Below are 26547 nucleotides of genomic sequence, written 5' to 3'. Positions count from 1 at the left end.
ATCTCATCTCGAGATCTAATATCGCTTCACTTGTGGCCATTGCCATTCATTTCCCAGTCAGCATCTAATTGACAGGAAAATTAGATCCACGTTTCTCTCTCACTCTGAAAATGGAGAATGGAAAAAGAACCGCATTTAAGAAAAAGAATAATACGCCAAAACCCCAAATTGAGCTGCTTTGTCTTCTAATGCACTCAGGCTTGAGCCAAATCCTAGAGTAAATTATCCTCAATAATTAGTAATGATAATCCTGAGAAAAGCCGGAGGAATGTCTTTTGTTGTTGTGGAGAACAGCCTGTTATTATTGCCACATCCTGCTCCACTTTTCAACTTATAATGGTTGTCAGAAGACGACTCAAAGGCTACATTCATATAGTCATTATTTGGGAATTTACTAACAGTTTAGACTCTAAAATTGTCCTGTGTTTAAAAAAAAGAGACCATAGCTGTTTGAGTAATGCCTGTACAGGTAACCCCTCAACCTATTTCTCTCAGGCCAGAAACATACTTTGTTACATACGAGCACATATTTTAAATGTTTGTTACTGTGGCAGTAGCCATTCTCAATATTCCAGAAGGCGACAGAGCTACTTTCAACAATGTCATTAAATCACATCAATAATGTCACTTTCACGCTTTCATAATAAATTTGTTAGCAGGGCTGTTTGTCTCTCCAAACAGACTATGCTGCTGCTGTGTTGATGTAACCAAAGTCTCTGAAAAGATCAAGCTAAGCATGTTCAATCAAGACCAACCACAATCATGGTCCTAAACTGTTCTCTATACATTAAATATCTAAAGTAAAGTTTTTAAGCTTATGGTTGCATGCACAAAATGCTGAATATACCCATTAGTCTTGAATGTGCTTGCCGGTGTGAACACAGGCCGTTCACAATTGGTTTGTGGATAGAACGGCAGACTAGCTGCTGACTGACATCTCACTCCCATCAAACAGACTTGCTGTATCAGCAAACCCCACCTGCTTCCCATGGCTAGCTGCGTGTCCCCTGCCAGCTTTGTTTATTAAACTAAAGTGCCGTTGGATTTCGTTAGAAACACAGCATAATAAAAGCAACCATGTGAATTTATTGCATTATTCTTCCAGCAGAAATATAGCCTGATTTTGCTCTTAGGGAATGTATTCAAATAGTAGCCGTATGGGTAAAGATCTGGACTTGTTACCAAAAGGTTGCAGGTTCAAACCCCACAGAGATGTATTTATTTAATTAAAGCTGTTTGTCTGAGCATGTTTTTGAGAGTGTTTAGAAACAAAAAATCATGGAAGTTTTAGTTGAAGTTCATTTTGTCAGTTGAAAGTCACTTTGATCACTGGGCTTTTTATTGAAAGGTTGCAGGTTTGAATCCTTGATCCTTGATAAATGAAATAAGAGGTTTTTGTCTGATAGTGGGACAACTTGCACAATTGGTGGCTGACTAAATACTTTTTTTCCCCACTGTATGTATGAGAGACTATGAACCATCTGCATGTTTTTTAGCATTTGTTCAGACACTGTGTCACCACTGATAGTGTTTTTGTCTCACCATGCCTGAAAAGCAACGTGAAAAGAGTGGGCACGTTTTAGTTGAAGTTCACTTTGTCAATTTAAAGTCACTTTGACTGCTTCATCGCTTGACAGATACGAGAATTCATCAAGGTAATTGGAGCGGAAAGATTCCCTTCTTTTGCTTGCCCAACAGAGCACAGTGATGTGCTTTTATCTGACACTCCCTGTAATTAAAGATAAGAACCTAAATATTAAAACCATCCAGAGAAGCAAATCACATCCACAGCCAGCTCCTGCAAGCCATAGAATATATATAACATATATATTTTTTAATTTAAGCCTCTTATGCTCATCAAGGCTGCATTTATTTGATTAAAAAATACAGTAAAAACAGCAATATTATTATGATTTAAAATAACTAATTTCTATGTTAATGTATTTTTAAATGTCATAATTTTCTTTTCCCCCAAAGTCCAGTCTTTTGTGTCACATGGTTTTTCAGAAAGATTTTTGATTATCAATGTTGAAAACAGTTGCTCCTTAATATTTTTGTGGATGCCTTGATACACTACCATGATTTGGGATACCCACAAAATTTGGGATAAGAAAGATAAAAAAAGAAATTAAGACTTTTATTCATCAAGGATGCTTTATATTGATCAAAAGTGATGTGATATTTATAATGTTACAAAAGATTTCTGTTTAAAAAAATGCTTTTCTTTTGAATTTTCTGTTCATTAAAGAATCCTGAAAGAATATTATGCAGCAAAAACTGTATAATATAACTAATAATTGATCAAAGTTCAGCACCAAATCAGTATAATAGTTTTTAACAGTGACGACTTCTAACATGCATATCCAACCATATTTATATATTTTTTTTTTCTTTTTCAAGTCTTGTTTTTTATCTCGAGTGCAGTGAAATTTTTTAAGATGTTTGGCATTTAAGTTACTAAATTCTAAAAAAAATAGACACTACTTTATCATTAAATAAATAGCATTTTGGATTTGGAAAAGTAGCAGTATTGTGATGTATATGGTTACTGTGGTATAAAATTTCTCACACAGTGATATAAAATTTTGCTTATACCGCCCGCCCATAATAGACACACTCATTGGGCTGAAATGTATAGCAGCCAAACTAATATTATCCATCCAGCTCTTTGTAAGATCAGAACTGCTGTGCTTTTACCGGATCATGTCAGAGTTTATGCTTACATTGTGAAGAGCAAATTGAACCAAGGTTTGCAGATCCTCGATAAGCTCCTTCACCCATGAAAGCCAAGATCGGGGCACACAGGAGGAGTATTATATCATCCCCTATGTCTGGGCCTGCCAAAGGGCTGGAGCATAATGATGAGATTGATCCTGATATGAAATAGCACCACGTCCAGTTTTTCTTCAAGCTTTGTAATCAGACTTTGGAAGCAGAATAAAGGATAGAGGAGGGTTAGCAGAGAGTTTGGGTTATGAATTGAGAGAGCGAACTCTTAAAAGTAGTGTAAAAGACAGGAAGATGGATGATGAGGTTTTACAGGATTTCAGGCTATGAAATGGCCACGAATGTGCTAAAAAATAATTTGCAACGATAATTTTAAGAGTATTTTCTTTTAGTGTAAGTTAACACTAAAACGTTATTGAAAGTTGAGGTTATTGGCTATCAGTCGATCTTTAGAGTCCTTACATTCCTACTGCAATTAGGGAACAGTTTGAAAATAAAAATAAAGACTTTTCACAATGCAATAGATTTCCAGGTGGATCATTACCGTGAATCCTCATAATTTATACAGAAAACGTAACACGGGTGGAGGTCGGAATAAGCATCTAAATTGAGCCATCTAAAATCTGGACTATTTTGATTATGCAATTTGGTGGTGAAAAAAAGTAATTTGTCTTCTAAACGTTTAATTTTCAGAGCCATTGGCTCCCAAGGAATTCATTTTATCTGGAGCCTTGATTGTAGCAGAATAAAGTGACTGTCTGTTTATATAGGAGGGAAAAAAAAGTTTTACCAACAAAGTAAAACCTGCACAAGCAGTTAGATAAGAAAAATAAATCAACTGAGATAGATTAAACATTTCACAATCACATCTGCTAATGGAGTGATCTAAAGTAAGACACCCATTGATTCAGGACACCCTGCTGTTTATTTATTTATATTTTTATTTAACAGGTTCAGTTGGGGTTGGCATATCAATTACCACACGCACACCATTAATCTGAAAAGCACTGCTGCCACTACATGTTAGTCATTACACAAGTTCTTATGCAATGAAAGTTTTCAAAGAATGGAACTAGATGCCCATTTATTCCCCACAAGATGGATGAAACGACTCATTTACATTTCCTCATTTCCAAGGAGACAGTTTGGAGAGAGCTTGCTAATGTCTGCTCTAGGGCTGCCTCTAACAACTGTTTGGGCAATTGATTGATCTGTCGATTATTTATTGATTAATTAGGTATTCCACATTTTGCCCAATGCTTTCCCTCAAACATATTCTATGTGAAGTCTACCTAATGTATGCTATATAATAATGTTACAAAATAAAGTAATTTAAATAGAGCATAAATTGTACAGTTAGTTATGTTGATCATTTAAAATATTTAGTTAGCACCTTAATGTGTTCATTTACTTAAACTGAGCAGTTTGTGTTATGACATTAAGTAGCACTCACCATATTATAACAACTCTACGCATGGTTTATGGATGGGTCATTTATAAAAAATATGGTGTTCCACTGGTGCTTGCATTTACATTACTATGCATGATGGTGTTTCACTTGCAGCATTACAAATGTAAACATTTAATAAATGTTGGATTTTTTTATTTATTTTATTTACTTTGCCATTCAGAAGTTTGGGGTTAGTAAGATCCATTTTTAAAACAAATTAATCAAAATTAATGTTTTTATTCAGCAAGAATACAATAAAATTGATCAAAAGTGTCAGTAATGACATTATAATTGTAGTATTCATTTCTACAAATAAATGCTGTTCTTTTGAGCTTTCCATTCTCCATTCATTAAAGAATCTTGGGGAAAATGTACCTAGGTTTCCACAAAACTATTAGCAGTTGGGTTAGATTATTTATTTTTTTTTATCAATCTTATTAAAAATGAGAAATGCATCTTGAGCACCAGATCAGCATACTAAAATTATTTCTGAAGAATCATGCAACAGAATACTTATGAAAAGTCAGCTTTGCCATCACAGGAATAAATTACATTTGAAAATGTTAAACTATACAACAGTTATTTTAAATTGTAATAATATTTCACAATATTACTATTTTGGCTGTATTTTTTTTATTTAATTAAAATTTTTTTGCAACCCCAAACTTTTGAGCTATATGAAATGAAACCTCTAATTCTATATAGAACACATATAGAATTATATAGAATTTTGAGGTTTTCAAACCTAAATCTTATGAATAACAACAAATATGTTCGATCCCAATTATTGTGTTGTCTGTTGTTAATGGACATTCCTTTGAGGACTTTGACTTTTTGTCACTTGTTTTATAGCATAATGTTTACAGAACATAATAGAATTTGATATTAACAGTAGTTTGATTGTACTGCATTTTCACTGCTTTAAATTATGTAACCAACAAAAGCCTGTGAATTTCTTTTTCTTCTTTATAAATCATCATATCATGTTTTTATAAATCAGTTGTTGCAACCATAGTCTGCTTTAATTGATGTTTTTGGAGGTGTGTTTTGATGAACAGTGGAGTGGTAAAGTCAGGTGTTGTGTCCTCAGTGGAGAGAGGTGTTTTTTTTTCCCTTTCTCTTTTTCCATGTGGATGAAATGGGGTTGTGCTCTCTCTGGGAAAGCGACATGTTGAATTGTTTCATTTAGCCTTTGACCCTACCACAAGCCCTTTGGAAAAAGTGTGCCTGTGTATGTTTTGTGTGTGCTTGTAATCGCACAGATTTGATCTTCAGTCACACTGGTTTGGTCAAAGTGGAATGGGATCTTGCTCCTCTTTCCTTATTGCATTTCTCCTCACCGTTTCCTCCATGTGTGTGTGCTCTCTAAGCATGCAGCTCTATGGGTGTGTGGACTCATTCCATGCCAATGTGAAAATGCCCTCATTCACTAGGGAATTCTAAAGCCATGATCAGCCTCTTTTCATTCCCTCCGCTCATGCTGCGGAAACAAAAGAGAAGGAAAATGGCCTCCGGTTCTCTACGCCACTCTTTCATCACCGTTAGTCTTCAGTGGCCTTCATTTACTAAATTTAGATTCTTTATGATCAGGATCCACCACTTAAATTGAGACCATCGTAAAGCATCTGCAAAACGGTTCTGTGATCAGCAACTTACACAAAACTCCAACAACTGCTTCCCTAAAAATGGTCCTTCATTGATATTCAACGTCGATCTCTTCCCACTGTCCCGGCAAACTCTCACACCAGGTTCGTTCTGCATCTTATGCATATTCATGAGCCCACATTCTGATACCTCAACCACAAATCACATTTTGAGTCGTGTCTTGCGGAGCTGAGGTGATGATTATGTATTGGAGGCGTGTGCGGCATTGGGGAGCGATGGATGCCATGAAAAGTGTGTGTGGAGGGTTAAAAAAGCAGACGGTAAGTGTTGTGAATAGAGAGAGAGATAAATGAGACAGACTCGGTCTCGTTCAATGACAGCAGGGATACAGATGTCCCAGCGCAGTATGTGGCTTCCGAACAAAACTGCTAGAGCTACAGAGAGAGGAAGGAGGAGTTATTTAGGAAAGAAATAAAGTTAAAGAGTAGCAAAGTGGGGTGTAGCAAATCAGCTCATGGAAAATATGAATAATTAACCATAACTAGTTATAATTAACTATCCATATTTTAGATCCACTGTAGATATTTAGCTGACCACTCAGGGTCAACCGTCTTGTCAATTCTAAGAACATTAATTTCCTGGTTAAAGGAAATAACCTTCTTACTGCACAATTCTATAAGTTTGTAACGTAAATCTGCATGATTATTGACTCCGGTTATGAGTAAACATGGGGAAATGGTTACATTTTAAGGGAGTTTTTTTATGCAGGAGGATGAATCTCACAAAAATATTAATAAATTCAACTAAAGAAAAAAATTATTTTATTTATTTTAATTAACTTTATTTAATTATTTTAGACTGAATTATTTTTTTCACATGAAATTGAGTGATTGAATCATTTTTTCACATGAAATGGTAGTATATTCGCTCAGTGTTTCTGCTACAGTGCATTGAACACCTCAGCCTTTCTTTTTAATTTAAAAAATAAATAAAATTGTCCTTGTTTTGTTTTTGTTTTCTCCGCCACCTTGTTACACTTGTTGCGTTCTTGGTCACAAGTGACCCAGCCTACAAAAATTGCTTTGTTATATTACTACCAAATATTAGATTCAATTTTTTTTATCAACTTGTTTTCTTTCAATTAGCATAGGTTTTGTATTTCTTTTTGGAACTGACTGGTTGTAGGCCATTGATACGAGCTTACGCACCTTAGTTTTTTAATTGAACACTGACAAAAGTATCTGCACATGCTTTTTTTCACTCAAAATTGAAGTGCATAAGCACAGATCAGTGAGGCCTATGACCAGTCAGTTCCAAAAATAATGACAAAATCAGTGCTAAAATTGAAATAAAACAAGCTGAAAAAAAAACAGAATCCAAGATAATATACTATATAATTAGAGGTTAGCAAGCAATTTTTAGAAAGCCATTCATTTCTGACTGGGGACAGCAAATTAGGTAAATGATTTTCAGCACAACACAAGGGTTAATATGCCATATTTCCACATTCCTTTAGTTTAACTTAAAAAAAAAATTGTTTTTATTGGTTTATTATGTTGTCAATTAAATTTGTTGGATCCCAACAGACCAATGGATACATCCAATGAGCTCTCTTTTTTTGTCAGTGGTTGTGAAAGTGAGTGTCCTTTACCTCCTGAACAGGATCATGGGTAGTGTCTTATATCTGAGTCAGGTGTAGGAATTGACAGTTAAAGATTATTTCTCTCAGCTTCTCAGTCTGCACCCCGCATTGTCTCCCTCTTATCTCACTCCAGCAGTCCATCTTGACAGCGCTTATAGAAGAAGTCACAGTAGCAACAATTAGCCTCGCTGTAATCCCGTAGCTTGTCTGGTCCTGTGGAAACACCACCTGTCAGGACACAAGGCCTTTGTTGTGGTGTGAGTGGCTTTTTCTAAATGTCCTGTGTCAGAATGCCGACAGGGTGTCGGAGAATTTTCTCCACAAGTTTGTGTTCTTAGAACTCAGTCAGCTAAAAAAAGCTCTTTGAAAATGAGCATGCTCAGGAATTCTTCTTTCTGACCTGTTTGGGATGTGTCTGTCGATGTATGTGTCTATTTGTACTGCTGTCTGTTATTGGTGTCCAAGGTAAGAAACTATTTGTTTAAGATTTCTTGAAGAGTTTTATAAGGGTAAGGAAGAACTGGTGATATGGTTTACAAAGGATATTTTAGTATTTTTAATTAATTTGGTTGATATTGTTATTCAAAGTGCATTGATTGCAAGGTACACTTTTTTTTAATGATTTGCATATTGATTATAATTTTTGTTTTTATTTATTGTATTTGTGTGTTACCCCAGTGTGTGTGTGTGTGTGTATGGAAAATTTCACCCCTATATATGCAATATGCAATATACAGTCAAACCACCTTCAACATTTCTCACATTATATCACAGTTTATTCGCTATAGTTTAGAAAATGGTAATAAGTATGTACTTAGAGTTAAATTGTGTGAGAACAAATGCATCTTGATAATGTCAGATAACTTTGGTAGAAAGGTATGTAATGGATTACAGTCAACCAAAATGTATTCAGCTGTTAAATTGAAGTACACAATTAGATATCAATTTAGGTCAACCAATTACCAACCAATGCTTAATTATGTTCAGTCTGTGGTGTAAAAATATCACATTAGCAATTAACGAAAAAAACTCTTAAGCAAAACATGGTCATGTCTGAATATTTTTTTGATTCCAGATTTTACTGGTAGTCCACTGTATGAATAATTTATGGGTATAATATGTCACAGTTCACTTTATTTTGCTATCTTCACTTACATTTGGCTTAAAGTTCTCCGGCATCGTGCCAGATCTCTGGCGTGCAGCGTTTGGCTGCGGGAAAAAATAGTCTTACATTTAAAAAAAATACATAAAAAATCTTGTTGATTGATATCACTTTCGAGTTCATGAGTTCGCCTACCAATGGTATGAGAGGAGCACAGCTTTCACTCTCAACCAAACTAACATTACTAGCCAATCAGAATGTTTTGCTTTTATAAACACGAGATGCGCATAATAGTATCCAATTGCGGAGTCGCAGCCCTGATGATTGGGGAAGCGCGACAAAAAGCTGCATGGCGCAATGGTCAAATATGTCCATCTAGCGCATATTTACATAGAATAACTCATTAAAAAGCAGCTGAGCTTTGTAAACCACTCAGAGTAATCATGTCATCTCCATAAAATGATATGATTGCCAGAACAAATTTACCGGGATATTTCAAGTTCCACAGAAATTTTACGTTCAGTCAATTTCTGTCTTCAAAGTGTTGCCTGAATTGTTATTTTTTTTTAGTAGGCTCAACCTTTACTGAAATAGTTTTATAGTCCATTCAACTAAAATTATTTAATTGGTCAAACATTTAGAAAACTACAGCAAATTGTGTCAATTAAAAATTAACCATTCACTCTGTGTTTCATATGTTACCTCAACTAAGATTTATTATTTGGGCGTCATAAGAAATTTACGGTGGCCGAGAAGTGCAAAACAAATCACAATTCTGAAAACAAAATAACAAATTACAAACTCAAATGCAAGTCTAAAAAAACAACAACAATTCAGAAAACATTATAACAAGTCAGAAAACACAACGACAAATCCGAAAACAAATTAACAAGTCAGAAAACACAACGACAAATAAGACAAACCGGAAGAGGTAGGTATAGTTTGAGACCCTGCCATTGGTTTGGGATTACTCACCGCTGACTGGACGAGACATCTGTCAATCAACTTAAGAACCAGCCGAAGAACAGCAGAGTCGTGGTAGAAAGTTCAGAGATGGTATTAAAGTATCTCAGTTTAAATGTATTGTATGAATTGCCCTTACTATGGAATAAAAAATACGGGGTGTCTATTTACATTTAGTTAAATGTGGCTGTAAAACATCAGCTCCAGTGGTGCAGATGGATAAATGCGTGTCGTTAGCTTTTTGACGCGATCGACCCGGTGATTAATTATTCATATTTCCCATGAGCTGATTCGTTACAACATAATAGCCTTTATTTAATAACAAGCTGCATTTATAACATTTTGTCATACAGACTAAACATGCAGGCTTAAAGGGATAGTTCACCCAAAAATGAAAAGTTGCTGTTAATTGACTCACCCTCAAGCCATCCAAGATGTAGTTAACTTTTTTTCTTCAATTGAACAGTAAAGGAAATTTGTAGGTGAAAACATTGTCTTTGAAAACATTGCAATTAATAAACTGCACATCTCTGGCTGCCAGCTTTTGAGAGTCAAATAAACATATACAGACAAGACCAAATTACCAAAGGCTCCTGAGGACACATTGAGGCCTTATGAAGCTAAACAATCAAAAACCAGCAGCCACAGATGTGCAGACGTACAGTCAATCGCCAAGGATCACCGTTTCAGATACAAATCTTTACTGTTCTACTGAAGAAAACAAGTCACTGACATCTGGGATGGCCTGAGGGTCAAATAAAATAACAGCAAATTTCCATTTTTGGGTGAACTATCCCTTTAAAGTGCTCCAGTTGTCAAACATTACATTTGTAATACAACTGCAAAATGTATTGTACACATCTGTTTAATGAACTTAAAAAAGACTAAAGTTAAACAAAATGTTTGCAAACAAACATTTACAAATATTACTACTGTTCACAATCACATCTTTAAAATGAGGCAGAAGTCAGAAAACAAATTATGAACCAGGTGTTACAGTTCAACTGAACGGAGTCAAGTGAAGTCCAGTCACTGTATTTACATAGTGCTTTTTACAATACAGATTGTGTCAAAGCAGCTTTACAGTACTAAACAGAAAAATCGTGTGTCGAAGGAACCAAAACTCCATCGTTCTTCTCTGGCCAGACGAATCCAGCTGTTTAATTGCAGACTGCAACACAGGTCAGATTGTGCAGAGGACTGGTCTGATAAAAATTCTCATTTTAGAAGAAAATTTTATATATATATATAAAATCAATATGAATAAAAATCAGATGACTCTTCATGTATGCACTTTTTTCAGCCAATTTTCCAGCCAGGAGCTGCCCACTTTCACCATAGTAAAACAAAAAGTAAAACAACCAACTGCAGTTTTTGTTTTTACAGTATGTTATTATTTTGAAATAGTGCATTCGGTTTTTGATGCAACTTCAGATTAATTTGCCCTGAAATCTGAGAGGAATGTTGCAGGAAAGTGCAACAGGTCCTCTTGCAGTATTTCTCCTTATTTCACACCATCCGTTCTTGCTTTGTGATTTAACGAGATGCCTAGTCCCTCCAGATGAAAACCAGCCCAACAGCATTGTGCTGCCACCACAATACGGTGTATTTGTTTTTTGAGTTGTGGGCAGTGTAACATCTGCAGCACATCACTTTGAATTTTAGATAAAAAGTCTATATTTCTGAATGACTAAATTCTCTCTGGAATATCTGCATGCAAGGATCCCAACTATACAGTTTTTTTTATGATAATCAATCCAAAAAGATGCCTCAGGTGGGTCTTTTTTTAGAAGAATACAGTCTATACTTTACAGAATCCTACTCTCCACCAGACACACATACGCAAACAATGCAGAGGATAGATAGTGTGCTTTGTCTCCTTCAGCAAGGCCCACCTTAGGGACAAGCTGTCAACAACATCCGTCACATTACCTAAACAAAGCACCTGCTGAAGGTGAGCTGGAGAAAGCGAGACAGGAGATGATTAAAATAAAAGCTCTCAATGGTGAGATTTATTTTTTAGACACCTACTAGACACTATTGGCTGTTTCTATTCTAGGAAACAAGGATATGGTTCTTGTTTTTTTTTCTTTTGGTCAAAGGAAATAAAAGCAGGAAGAATAGAATGAAGAAAGGAACGAAAGGAGATTAGAGGAATCAAACGTGAGGAAAAAGGCTTGGTTTCATTCTTTGTAAATTGGATAGCGTTCCTCTCTTTTCCTCTACGCTCGGCCGGTCCCTCACATCGTGGTCAGTACAGCTCATCATTAATGCCGGTCTGATTGACAGCTAAACTGACAGCCAAGCTGTTTGGACATTGTGGGTGGAAACCCCATTTTTCCTCATTTTCCGAAAGAAGACTGACAAGCTCACAAAATAGATGGGAAGAGAAATGACATGTTCAGATCAGTATGTATGTGTGTGTGCTCAGCACCAACACTATTTGTGCTGAAATACTTTTTTTTTAATCAGCATTTCCATTGGGATCCATGTAATTGTAGAAACCTGGATGAGCCCCCGTTCTTGTACGGCCTAGGCTTGCGTTTCCAAACCCTGTTCCTGGAAACCAACAATAGAAACTATTCCTAATCAAAAACACCTGAGTCGGCTCATTGGCTCATTGGACTCTGAGACCTAAAATGGATGGGTGAGATAAGGGCGACATCCAAAATGGGTATGGGGAGCGCAGGGTTAGTTGTAACACACATGGTTTAAATATTTCCACACATGCTAGCATAACCAAATTTACGGCATTTACTAGTTGCCATATTAATACTATATAGAGAAAAAAAGTGTGCCAAAATTCAAAAATCTTTGGAAAATATCGCTGAACAATTATTTTACCATAGTAAAAGTGCATTTCTGGCTGAAGTACATTTTTCAACTCAATTTTTAGTATTCATTTAAAATAAGACAAATATGCTATTATTTGAATCTCTAATCTGTTATGTAGCTATCAGTTTAGATAGTATTTAAAGCTTCGCTAACTAGCAGTTGCGCAGATGGGGAACATTGTAATGCTACGTTACAATGTGCCCCATATTATGAAACTATGCTATTATATGACATTAGTGATATAATTTAAACTATTTACTTTTATGAGTTTTAATGAGAAACCACAAGAAACAGGTGAATAAAGACTGTCAATCAATGCTTAATGTTCAGAAATTATTATTTCAAGAAATGTAAAGCATTTGGTTAGTTTTCAATGAGACCAGTCTGTGTGGAGGGAGGGGAGTGTATTTCTGTGTTGTTCTGAAAGTGTTTCTTTATATATTTGCCCACATTGTTTTGAACTAGGCTATACTGTATAGCTTTGTCTTGTGATCAGGGCTATCTCAAGCATGGTTGCAATGTGTTCGTTGTCAAACTCCAAAATTAGATTATTTTTCATTCTTAAAAAAACACCATTGTTTTATTTGAAAAGGTTAATCATTTTTCTTTTATTGACAAAATATTTTAGTTTGTCTTGTATATTCTTTTTTTTCATTAGATCAGATAACATTTTACGCTGTCATATGCTAATGTTACAACATGCTCCTCAGATGTTACAATGTACCCCATCTACGGGGAATGTTGTCACATTTCACTTCCATTCTTTTGAGGTAGATAAAGACAAATGTATACACTGTAATTATGAAACAAAGTGACATATTTGTACTAGACAAGTGTGAAATTAATGAGGATTAAAAAAAAATCTACTCTGAAACCCCATGTGGATTTACACAAACTGAGAATGTCAAAAAGTGTTAGGTTGTGCCCCACGCTCCACTACTGTTGGTGTGTCTCTTCAGGAACAGGGTTGGGAAATACTTATCTAGGTCAGAGGTGTTCAGTCCTGCTCCTTTTTGAGTTTTTCTCCAACCTGTCCCAACACACTTCCTTGAGAGTTTCTAGTAATCCTGAAGACATTAGCAGATTCAGTTGTGTTTATATTGAAATGGAGCTAAACTCTGCAGGATAGTTTGCTTTTGTTAATGCTAGTTATTTGGCTTGTTGTGTCACAGCCATTAGTATCATAAAACTCTGAGAAAAGAGTATTTCTCTGTTTGTTTTAAAAGTTATATATTCTCACACAAACATTATATCTCAGTCCCCTACCCCCCACACCACTACTTGCGTTACTTTGTAGCATATTCCAGCAAAACGGAGAAGGGCGCAAGATGAGGTTGAACTGCATGAATAGGCTTGAAACGAAGTTCTTTTTTTTTGTCTGCTTCCTTTCCAATGCTAACAAACATCTATCTTGTCAAGCCTGGGGTGACCTCCGCGCAATGTTTCAATTTGTGCTTGCTGACAGAGCCATCACTTGCCTTCTTTCTGTCAGTCTTGTCCAGTCTAAATGCAGCTAAATAATGCAACGTGCCCTTGAGTTTACATGCACTCACAAACTCTGGTCATCCTTTTAAACAAACGAGTGCCCAGAGCCAAAACATCTGACATAGTCAACTTTCGCAGGGAAAAAAAGCGGATCAGAAATATATAAAAGGACAAATTGCTGATGAAAAGAGAGAGAAGGTGAAAGTAAGAGAGAAGAAACGGGGCGTTGGGGCTGTATTTGAATAAGGTGACAGTGTGTGTCTTCTATCTCTGCTAAAGTGTGGAAATTTTATTACTGGTTCATTTAAGACTTAAATCACAGTATTGAAGTAGTAATGAAAACAAGTTTTTTGGGTACACAATCTTGAGCCTTTTAGTACGTAATACACATCACGCATCAATATGCTTTACATTAAAATAACATTACCTTCTGTATTGTTCCCAGAATTTATTTACAAAATGCATGTTGTTCATTAGTGTTATTTGGTACTTGCAATTTAATTACACGTTACATAGATTAATATGTGCAATATGTAATATTTTTTTTTTTAAATACATGTTTGTGGAGTTAATGTGAATGACTTGTGGTGCGTTATTCCAAAGAATGTGATTAAAGCAATAAATAACCTTAATGAACTTTTGATTTTTTTTTCTCGAATTCCACACCTGTGTGCAAGGATGAAAACAGAGTGGAAGGAGAGAAGTAAAGAGAGTGTCACACCTGTTCTCTGACCTGGTTCTTAATATAATGATGGAATGAAAAGTAGAAATTGAGGTCCAGTTTTATGTGGGATGCCCTTAATATTAGTGCATACTCTGCCTTCACTACTTGCTTTTTTCATGTTCAAAATACTTTTCCATATTGGGGAAATATACAATCATGCATGACACCTTGCAAAATTCTACGTATGTATATATATATTATATATATATATATATGTACACATTATATATATATATATATATGTATACACATTACATATATATATATAATGTGTATATGTAGGGTACAACAGAGCTAAAGGCACACTTTAAAAAAAATTGCTTTTCACTGCGTCAAAAAAGTATAATTGCAGAAAAATATATATGTTTGTATTGAACATTTATGGAGATACAGATTTTGTGTGAAAATGAATCATACAAGTTGTTCATTTTGTTTTAAAATCTTATGAATGTATGAGGTGGCAAGCAGGGGCATTTTACCCCACACATGGGGTAAAAGGCTCACCAGCATGGGGCAAAAGGCACACAGTATTGATACAAATACTTTAACTAAAATAATGTTTTGATTACAATTGGAGTCCATCTGTTCAGAGGTCATCAGTGAGATGACTATCAGGTGTGAGTGTGTGCCCTGTTTTATTTAAAGAACAGGGATCTATCAAAGTTTGGTCATGTTTGTGGAAGTGTATCATGGCACAAACAAATGAGATCTCTGAGGACCTCAGAAAAAGAGTTGGTGTTGCTTATCAGGCTAGAAAAGGTTACAAAGCCATCTCTAAAGAGTTTGGACTCCACCAATCCACGGTCAGATAGATTGTGTAGAAATGGAGGAAATTCAAGACCACTGTTACCCTCCCCAGGAGTGGTCCACCAACAAAGAACACTCTAAAAGCAATACGTGTAAAAGTCCACTAGGTTTCAAAGGACTGCAGGCTAACTTCTAAGCAACTAAAGGCCTTTTTCACATTGGCTAATGTTAATGTTTATGAGCCTATCATCAGGAGAACACTAAACAACCATGGTGTGCATGGCAGAGTCGCAAGAAGAAAGCCACTGCTCTCCAAAAAGAACATTGGTGCCCATCTGCAGTTTGCTAAAGATCATGTGGACAAGCCAGAGGAATACTGAAGAAATGTTTTTAAATGTTTTTGAGAAAAGGTTGATACCAAAATAGAACATTTTGGTTTAAATGAGCAGCGTTATGTTTGGAGAAAGAAAACACTGCATTCCAGCATAAGAACCTTATCCCATCTGTGAAACATGGTTGTGGTAGTATCATGGTTTGGTCCTGTTTTGCTGCATCTGGTCCTGGACGGCTTGCCATCATTGATGGAACAATGAATTCTGAAATATACCAGCAAATTCTGAAGGAAAATGTCAGGACATAGGTCCGAGAACTGACTCTCAAGAGAAAGTGGATCATGCAGCAAGACAATGACCCCAAGCACACAAGTCAGTCTACCAAAGAATGGTTAAAGAAGAACAAAGTTAATGTTTTGGAATGACTGAGTCAAATTCCGGACCTTAATCCAATTGAAATTTTGTGGAAGGACCTGAAGCAAGCAGTTCATAGGAGGAAACCCACCAACATCACAAAGTTGAAGTGGTTCTGTACTGAGGAATGGGCTAAAATTCCTACAAGCCATTGTGCGGGATTGATCAGCAGTTACAAGAAACGTTACTTGCAGTTATTGCTGCATAAGGGAGTCACACCAGATTCTGAAAGCTACTCACAAATATTTAACACCAGATCATTTTTCGCAATAAATAAATGACAAAGTATATATTTTTGTCTCCTTTCTCTCGGTCTACTTTCAGGATTTGTGTGAAAATCTAATTATGTTTTGAGTCATATTTATGCAGAATTATAGAAAATGCTAATGGGTTCACAAACTTTCAAGCAGCACTGTGTGTGTGTGTGTGTGTGTGTGTGTGTGTAGCAGCTTACACATCTGGAAAGGCACCATCAATGCTGAAAGGTATATCCAAGTTCTAGAACAACATATGCTCCCATCCAGACGTCGTCTCTTTCAGGGAAGACCTTGCATTTTCCAACATGACAATGCTAGACCACATACTGCATCAATTACAACATCATTGCTGCGTAGAAGAAGGATCCGGGTACTGAAATGGCCAGCCTGCAGTCCAGATCTTTCACCCATAGAAAACATTTGGCGCATCATAAAGAGGAAGATGCGACAAAGAAGACCTAAGACAGTTGAGCAACTAGAAGCCTGTATTAGACAAGAATGGGACAACATTCCTATTCCTAAACTTGAGCATCTTGTCTCCTCAGTCCCCAGACGTTTGCAGACTGTTATAAAAAGAAGAGGGGATGCCACACAGTGGTAAACATGGCCTTGTCCCAACTTTTTTGAGATGTGTTGATGCCATGAAATTTAATATCCACTTATTTTTCCCTTAAAATGATACATTTTCTCAGTTTAAACATTTGATATGTCATCTATGTTGTATTCTGAATAAAATATTGAAATTTGAAACTTCCACATCATTGCATTCTGTTTTTATTCACAATTTGTTCAGTGTCCCAACTTTTTTGGAATCGGGTTTGTATATATATTAGTAATGTTGGTACTTCAATTTATTCTATTCCTATTTCTAATTATTGTTTAAGTTGTAGTTCTACTTTTAATTAACAATAACAACACTGCAACAAAAAAATCTATTGAATATGAAATCTCATGTGCAGAGTGTTCCTGCTAGGAATAGTTAACTGTTCTAATATAAACCACTAGATAATTTTTGAGAACTCATAGGAAGCTGCCTGGTATTTCTTTTAGCCACAGGTTAGTTTTTTCGTCAGTAAGCAATCTGGTAACACTTTATAATAACGTTCAGTTGCAAGTCATTTATAATTAATTAGTTAATGATGAACTAATCATTTACAAGACATGCATAAGCAATTAATAAGTGATATGCTAACAATTTGTGTATGTTTTAATTAATTTACAAGTAATTTACAAGTGATTAGTTAAGGATGAACTAATAATTTACAAAACATGACTATGCGTTCATAAATGATTAATAAGTGATATGTTAATATTTTTATCTATGTTTTGTAGATTAAGTTATAAATAATTTACAAGTGATTAAATGATGATTAACTAATAATTTATAAAACATGACTATACATTCACAAATTATTAAGTAATATGCTAACGATTTACAAATCTCGTAAATAGCATCATGAAATAATCTAACAGATCCTTAGTAAAAGGTTAATGCACTGAAAAAAAAGATACTACATTTTTTAAGGTAAGTGGTTGCAGACAATATATTTTAGCTACATTTGAATTTAAAAAAATGTTGAAAGTTGGTCAACTAAATTTGTTTATTTGAATGTAGCTAAAATAAATTGATTGCAACCACTTATCTTAAATTTTTTTAGTAAATTCAACGAATCATTGTTTTCAGTATAGTTACTAGTTAAGTTACTAGTTAATATATTATTATTCACTCATAAATCATTGAAATGTCAACATTGTACTATTATCTCACAGCGTTATAATTACTCCATGCGTGTCAGAAAAGACATCTGTACACCCTCACCAGTTAGCCCTTACATTGCAGTACACACTACAAAGTATTCAAAACCTAGACCTGAAAGATCTACGAATGACGAGTAAAACATTTACAACTGATGAGTAGTTTACACTTTAGAATAGGGGATGCAGAAAGCTTTGTAAATGATTTATTAATGTGTTTACACAACAGGTTTTGAATACTTTGTAGTGTGTACTGCAATGTAAGGGCTGACTAATGAGGGTGTAGACAGATGTCTTTTCGGACACATGGAGTATTTTTAACGCTGTGAGATAATAGTACAATGTTGACAATTCAATGATATATAAGTGATTTATAATATATTAACTAGTAACTTATTAACCATTTACTAAGGATCTGTTTGATTATTTCATGATATGCTATTTTTTAAGATAACTTGTGACAGATTGGTAAATCGTTAGCATATTACTTACTCATTTGTGAACGTATAGTCATGTTTTGTAAAGATTAGTTAATCATCATCTAATCACTTGTAAATGATTTATAACTCAATCTACAAAACATAGATACAAATATTAACAAATCACTTATTAATCATTTATGAACACATACCGTAGTTATGTTTTTTAAATGATTAGTTCATCATTAACTAATCACTTATAAATGCCTTACAACTGAACGTTATTATAAAGTGTTACCTGCAGTCTTTATGGTGACATTTACAGAATGTCTTTTTCAGACTGTAAACAAAAAATAAATTGGATGTTGCCTTTTGCAGTTACAGATGAGTTCAACTTCTTAACCTGACCTGAAGTCACTATTGATACTTTTTTTTGTTGCTGTTGTTTGTATCATGAAGGACATGATGGCTAATGGGTTTTTTTTGGGGGTTTTTTCCAATGTTGTTTTTGTGGAGAAGTTCACAAAGATTCTTAATATCTGAACCTACGCAACTTCTTATTTCTTCTAGAACATGATGGCAGAGAAGGTGGAGCAAATGATGGAGTGGAGTTCCCGGCGTTCCGTGATCCGTATGAACGGGGATAAGTTCCGGCGGTTTGTCAAGGCTCCACCCCGGAACTATTCCGTCATTGTGATGTTCACCGCACTACAACCCCAGAGACAATGTTCTGTCTGCAGGTGAGACAAGCACATTCATCTTTTAGTTGCTGTCCACAGGTATAATGCTGTATATACTGAAGTAAAACGATAATAACAGGTGTAAACGCAGTCATAGATAAAGATTTGATCTGCCCCAGAGCACCACCGGAAAACCTTCTACATCTGTCTGTTCCCAAGCAGCCTCCACCCCAGACATCATTCCCATCTATTTATCCCACGACAGCTACTTAGCCTCCATCCACTCACCTCACATCCATCTCTCCCCTCATTATCCTTCAATCGTCGGGTGAAATTACTCTGTGCTCATACATTCGTGTTCCTCAGCTGAATATCAAGCCTCAGAGAGTGAACCACTCCCACTAGTCTATTCAGAATTCTTAGACATCATCTGCCAGCTTCATTGAATAAAGATAACGGACTGGAACAGTCATGTGTGCTACCAAAATAGAGGAAGTTAATTTAAAGCAGATCGACCTTTAAACGCCCAGTCACCCTATCGCGACGATGTGACCCCTAATGCTTTTTTAATTATCTACTGTCTACTCAAATCGCATGTTTATGTATATTCTCATTTTTTTCCTCATTTGCTCTCGATATCTGTCCCTGTAGTGTGTACTGCAGTGTATGGACAGACTTGTGATGTGACACACATGGAGTATTTTTAACGCTGTGAGATAATAGTACAATGTTGACAATTCAATGATATATAAGTGATTTATAATATATTAACTAGTAACTTATTAACCATTTACTAAGGATCTGTTTGATTATTTCATGATATGCTATTTTTTAAGATAACTTGTGACAGATTGGTAAATCGTTAGCATATTACTTACTCATTTGTGAACGTATAGTCATGTTTTGTAAAGATTAGTTAATCATCATCTAATCACTTGTAAATGATTTATAACTCAATCTACAAAACATAGATACAAATATTAACAAATCACTTATTAATCATTTATGAACACATACCGTAGTTATGTTTTTTAAATGATTAGTTCATCATTAACTAATCACTTATAAATGCCTTACAACTGAACGTTATTATAAAGTGTTACCTGCAGTCTTTATGGTGACATTTACAGAATGTCTTTTTCAGACTGTAAACAAAAAATAAATTGGATGTTGCCTTTTGCAGTTACAGATGAGTTCAACTTCTTAACCTGACCTGAAGTCACTATTGATACTTTTTTTTGTTGCTGTTGTTTGTATCATGAAGGACATGATGGCTAATGGGTTTTTTTTGGGGGTTTTTTCCAATGTTGTTTTTGTGGAGAAGTTCACAAAGATTCTTAATATCTGAACCTACGCAACTTCTTATTTCTTCTAGAACATGATGGCAGAGAAGGTGGAGCAAATGATGGAGTGGAGTTCCCGGCGTTCCGTGATCCGTATGAACGGGGATAAGTTCCGGCGGTTTGTCAAGGCTCCACCCCGGAACTATTCCGTCATTGTGATGTTCACCGCACTACAACCCCAGAGACAATGTTCTGTCTGCAGGTGAGACAAGCACATTCATCTTTTAGTTGCTGTCCACAGGTATAATGCTGTATATACTGAAGTAAAACGATAATAACAGGTGTAAACGCAGTCATAGATAAAGATTTGATCTGCCCCAGAGCACCACCGGAAAACCTTCTACATCTGTCTGTTCCCAAGCAGCCTCCACCCCAGACATCATTCCCATCTATTTATCCCACGACAGCTACTTAGCCTCCATCCACTCACCTCACATCCATCTCTCCCCTCATTATCCTTCAATCGTCGGGTGAAATTACTCTGTGCTCATACATTCGTGTTCCTCAGCTGAATATCAAGCCTCAGAGAGTGAACCACTCCCACTAGTCTATTCAGAATTCTTAGACATCATCTGCCAGCTTCATTGAATAAAGATAACGGACTGGAACAGTCATGTGTGCTACCAAAATAGAGGAAGTTAATTTAAAGCAGATCGACCTTTAAACGCCCAGTCACCCTATCGCGACGATGTGACCCCTAATGCTTTTTTAATTATCTACTGTCTACTCAAATCGCATGTTTATGTATATTCTCGTTATTTCCTCCTTATTTGCCCTCCATCTCTCTCCGTCTTTCTCACACCCAATTAATTGTTTTCTTTTCTCATACATCATTTTGTCCTGAATACTGTAGTCGACTGTTTGGCTAGAAGTTAGCTAGTCTTTCTATATCTTTGCTGTTAGATAGTTTGCATGGTAAAACCCTCTCTGAAAAGTTGTCGCTTTAAATATATATAGCAATGTCACTATAGCCATACTTACACAGACAGATTTCTTTAACCATAGTTTTGTGCCTTGTGCCGTTTCTGAGTGCCCTGTTAAAACGATCTCAAGACCCCTGAATTCTGTATGCGTGTGTGTTTCTGGTAGCTTGTTTTCACCATGGGATAACAAATAATAAGCTAATTGTGATTTAAATTTTTTTTACTCACAATTGCAAATTTACATCTCGTAATACTGACTTTTTCCTCAAAATTGCTAGTTTATATCTCGCAATTCTGACTTTTTTTTCCTCACAGTTCTGAGAAAAAAGTATTACGAGATGTACACTTGCAATTTTGATATAAAAAGTTGCAATTAGCTTTATTTTTTTTATCCTGTGGCAGGAGCAAGCTGCCACAGAAGTCTTATTTAAATTCTCTAAACTTAAAAAAATTTATAAATCTGACACACTACTCAAACTTGCATTATTACCAAATTGTATTACCTACGTTTCAGCCAATCAACCTTCCTTAGCCTAAGGAGTTAATAATATAATTTTGTAATGGTACAAGTTTCAGTAGTGTGCAAGTTTCTGTATTTTTTGTAGTTGATGATGGACTTACATACTGACTTATCAAACATACTGACAAATGATTCAGGTGTGCAAAGCACTATATTTCCCAAATTTCCAAAAAAATAAAAGCTTTATTTGGGCTTCCTTAAATCGTTCAGACTCACTGCCTGCATGTTGTCCAAGGGTCCTTAAAAGTTTTAAAATGTCATAAATTCACTTTTCAGAATTGAAAGCTGTGAAAAGTCTTTAAATATCTTAAATAGCATGGGTAAAAAAGTCTTAAATGTCATTTGCAAAGGACAGGAAATGCTGCTATTAAGGAAGCTTCACATTACTGACATAAGGGAGCTTTGAGGTAAAGATGCAGTGCAGCATGTCAATTATGTGCCATTTTTTTGTTTAATATCAGTTATTTCATATTGTTTATTTTAATAAATTGTTCTAAATAACGAGTCAGTGCTGTGCTATTTGTCATCTCCCCAAAGGAATTCATGAAATGCCATTTTACCATATAGTTCCGAAGGACTGTGCTTTCCAGAGCATTTTTGACTGCGGTAACTTCTCAATGACAGATCAGTTAACATCAGCTCAGCCCTTGCTTTTTGAAAATGGACACTCAGCATAAGATGAAACATTAATGTGCATAATCATGCATATTTAAACTTGTTTTTACCACCTGCAGAGTGCCCTGCTTTATTGATGTTTATGGGTACATTTAGTTTATTGATGCATTTATCAAGTCTTTAAATTGTACACTTTCAATCTGTAAATGCATGTTTGCTTAGCACTATATGGGTGAGATTTGTTTTCTGAACAATGATTAAGTCACAATTATGAACATAGGATGTCTGTCATCTCATAATCCAGAAGGGATTGGGATCCCTGTAGTTTTTACTAAGATGTCAGTGTCGGTTATCTGAATTTGGCCTTTGTGGAAGGTGGTGTACTGGAGGTGGATCATGCAACCCATAGAAATAAAAAATGTTTTGTCTGCGCGAATATTCAGGGGAAAATAAGAGCTCTTTGAAGTGATGTGAGTGCTTTTGACCCAGCATCATCAATGTTTAATTTTCATTTGTTTGTTTATTTATTTATGGTGGACATTACAGTGACGTTTTCCGGGAACTGGCAGGTGGACATCTCTATTGCGTCTGTGGAAGGACGGATACCTAATTAACAGCGTTGTCTCTTTCTTTTTTTCCCCCTCGTTCTCTTTGTGCTGTCCACCCAGTGTGGAATAAACAGCAATCACTGTAATACGTAATAGTGAGATGACACTCCTGTAATGAAGTTCTTGTCGGATTCTTTTTATTTGGTAGCTTTCTTCTAATGAGTAAGCTGTCTTTCTGCTTCTGAAAATGTAAAGTGATGTGAGTGCTTTTGACCCAGCATCATCAATGTTTAATTTTCATTTGTTTGTTTATTTATTTATGGTGGACATTACAGTGACGTTTTCCGGGAACTGGCAGGTGGACATCTCTGTTGCGTCTGTGGAAGGACGGATACCTAATTAACAGCGTTGTCTCTTTCTTTTCCCCCCCCTCGTTCTCTTTGTGCTGTCCACCCAGTGTGGAATAAACAGCAATCACTGTAATACGTAATAGTGAGATGACACTCCTGTAATGAAGTTCTTGTCGGATTCTTTTTATTTGGTAGCTTTCTTCTAATGAGTAAGCTGTCTTTCTGCTTCTGAAAATGTTTCTCTTCACAGGCAAGCTAATGAGGAATATCAGGTGCTGGCTAACTCCTGGCGATACTCTTCGGCCTTCTCTAATAAACTGTTCTTCACGGTGGTGGATTATGATGAGGGGGCTGACGTCTTTCAACAGGTAAACGTTAAACTTGTCTGTGTTTCTTTCATCCGCATGGATTTGTCATGTCTGTCTAGCGATTTCCTTCATGCAGAGGGCCCTGCAGAGAGAAAACCTAGAAATATCAGGAAGTCTTACAGTTGTGATTTCCAGGCTTATCCTTGATTCCTTTAAAGTATTAAGATGTTTTAAATTCACTTGGAAAATGTGAAAATTCATGTCAAAAACCATGCAAGTGATCTCTGTGCTATTTAGGATGCACACACACGGATGGATAGATAGATAGATGTTGAAAATAAGTATGCTTTATAAGTACTAATAAACATCCACTATTTTAATATGTTAATAGGCATGTTAATATGCAAGTAGTTATAAGTGAGAATTGGTCCCTATATACTAAAGTGTTACCAAAATTATTATTGTGAACATTTCAACACAAATAACATATTTCAATATCTACAAATTGTTCTTCATAGCTGTAAAAAGTGAAGTCAAAATTCAAAAGGTGTAGAGACCTTGTTAATGGAATTAATTAAGAGTAACCTTACAAATAAGGTTGTATAATTTAAAGGTCATGAAAATCTGACTTTTCCAGGTTTTAAGTGCTATAATCAGGTCCCCGGTGCATCTACCAACCAAGGAAACGTGAAAAAGATTGACCCAGTAACTTTGTTTTAGTAAGCCTTTTTCTGCAACCGTCTGAAAAACCGAGCGCGTCAGATTTCGCTCCCTCGGTGACGTGGCAAAGGGATCTCATTATAATATTACTGCCCCGTAATCTGTACGTTTCCACCCTCGACACCGTCATTTTGATTTCGCAAGCGACAACAATGTACCAGTTCTAATGCCATGGCGAAAGTTTGAGCAAAACATACTAACTGTTCTGCCTTTGTCTGCACAGACGAGCACAGAACACTGTTTAGAGTCCCAGCCTCAGAGGAGACAACAGAGCAGTGGATTTATTGATTTATTTACTGTATATTGCTGCTGCCACACAGATCTAAAATAAACAAGCGATTTATTTCTCAGCTGTTTACCTTCACAGACATGACTAACTGTTTTTGTAATCTGTGTGTTTTTAATGTAAATTTCTGTGTGAAATGGAACTTGGGCCTCGTCCACACGGAGACACATTTAGCTGTATACGCATACATTTTGTATCGTATAGGCGTTTTCTTTTCCCCCCCCTCGTTCTCTTTGTGCTGTCCACCCAGTGTGGAATAAACAGCAATCACTGTAATACGTAATAGTGAGATGACACTCCTGTAATGAAGTTCTTGTCGGATTCTTTTTATTTGGTAGCTTTCTTCTAATGAGTAAGCTGTCTTTCTGCTTCTGAAAATGTTTCTCTTCACAGGCAAGCTAATGAGGAATATCAGGTGCTGGCTAACTCCTGGCGATACTCTTCGGCCTTCTCTAATAAACTGTTCTTCACGGTGGTGGATTATGATGAGGGGGCTGACGTCTTTCAACAGGTAAACGTTAAACTTGTCTGTATTTCTTTCATCCGCATGGATTTGTCATGTCTGTCTAGCGATTTCCTTCATGCAGAGGGCCCTGCAGAGAGAAAACCTAGAAATATCAGGAAGTCTTACAGTTGTGATTTCCAGGCTTATCCTTGATTCCTTTAAAGTATTAAGATGTTTTAAATTCACTTGGAAAATGTGAAAATTCATGTCAAAAACCATGCAAGTGATCTCTGTGCTATTTAGGATGCACACACACGGATGGATAGATAGATAGATGTTGAAAATAAGTATGCTTTATAAGTACTAATAAACATCCACTATTTTAATATGTTAATAGGCATGTTAATATGCAAGTAGTTATAAGTGAGAATTGGTCCCTATATACTAGTGTTACCAAAATTATTATTGTGAACATTTCAACACAAATAACATATTTCAATATCTACAAATTGTTTTTCATAGCTGTAAAAAGTGAAGTCAAAATTCAAAAGGTGTAGAGACCTTGTTAATGGAATTAATTACCTTTTTCTGCAACCGTCTGAAAAACCGAGCGCGTCAGATTTCGCTCCCTCGGTGACGTGGCAAAGGGATCTCATTATAATATTACTGCCCCGTAATCTGTACGTTTCCACCCTCGACACCGTCATTTTGATTTCGCAAGCGACAACAATGTACCAGTTCTAATGCCATGGCGAAAGTTTGAGCAAAACATACTAACTGTTCTGCCTTTGTCTGCACAGACGAGCACAGAACACTGTTTAGAGTCCCAGCCTCAGAGGAGACAACAGAGCAGTGGATTTATTGATTTATTTACTGTATATTGCTGCTGCCACACAGATCTAAAATAAACAAGCGATTTATTTCTCAGCTGTTTACCTTCACAGACATGACTAACTGTTTTTGTAATCTGTGTGTTTTTAATGTAAATTTCTGTGTGAAATGGAACTTGGGCCTCGTCCACACGGAGACGCATTTAGCTGTATACGCATACATTTTGTATCGTATAGGCGTTTCGTCTAGACGGATCCGACGTTCTGAGAGAGTGAAACCGATATTTTTTGAAACCGGGTCCCAGAGTGGATAAATCTGAAAACGCCGCTCTTGTCTTGTGTTTTCGTGTGGACAGCAAATCCGTATATTTTCTGAAACGATGACGTCATCAGCCCACGTCTCGCCCCTAGTCAGACACCGCTATGTCATGTAATAGCAACAAAAACACGAACAAACACTGAACGATTGTCTTTTTATTAACTAACATTAACACAGATTAATAAATGTATTGTTCCATGTTC

General features: G+C 35.9%; 2 protein-coding genes across 2 annotated transcripts in view; both read left to right on the top strand.

Annotated features, from left to right (window-relative positions):
- LOC107562931 (tumor suppressor candidate 3-like) overlaps positions 1-19202 on the top strand; it is a 31439-nt gene extending 12237 nt beyond the window's left edge. The window contains exon 2 of the mRNA XM_016247689.1: positions 19028-19202. Coding sequence (XP_016103175.1) covers positions 19028-19201 — 174 coding nt within the window. The 3' untranslated portion in view covers position 19202. The remainder of the gene's footprint in view (positions 1-19027) is intronic.
- Positions 19203-20515: 1313 nt separating this feature from the next.
- tusc3 (tumor suppressor candidate 3) overlaps positions 20516-26547 on the top strand; it is a 53120-nt gene continuing 47088 nt past the window's right edge. Inside the window, exons 1-2 of the mRNA XM_016247688.1 lie at positions 20516-20682; positions 23687-23804. Coding sequence (XP_016103174.1) covers positions 20516-20682; positions 23687-23804 — 285 coding nt within the window. The remainder of the gene's footprint in view (positions 20683-23686; positions 23805-26547) is intronic.

Source organism: Sinocyclocheilus grahami, unplaced genomic scaffold (genome assembly GCF_001515645.1).
Source record: "Sinocyclocheilus grahami isolate Dianchi unplaced genomic scaffold, SAMN03320097.WGS_v1.1 scaffold848.1, whole genome shotgun sequence".
Lineage (NCBI taxonomy): Eukaryota > Metazoa > Chordata > Actinopteri > Cypriniformes > Cyprinidae > Sinocyclocheilus > Sinocyclocheilus grahami.
This window is presented reverse-complemented; position numbering and strand designations above follow the sequence as displayed.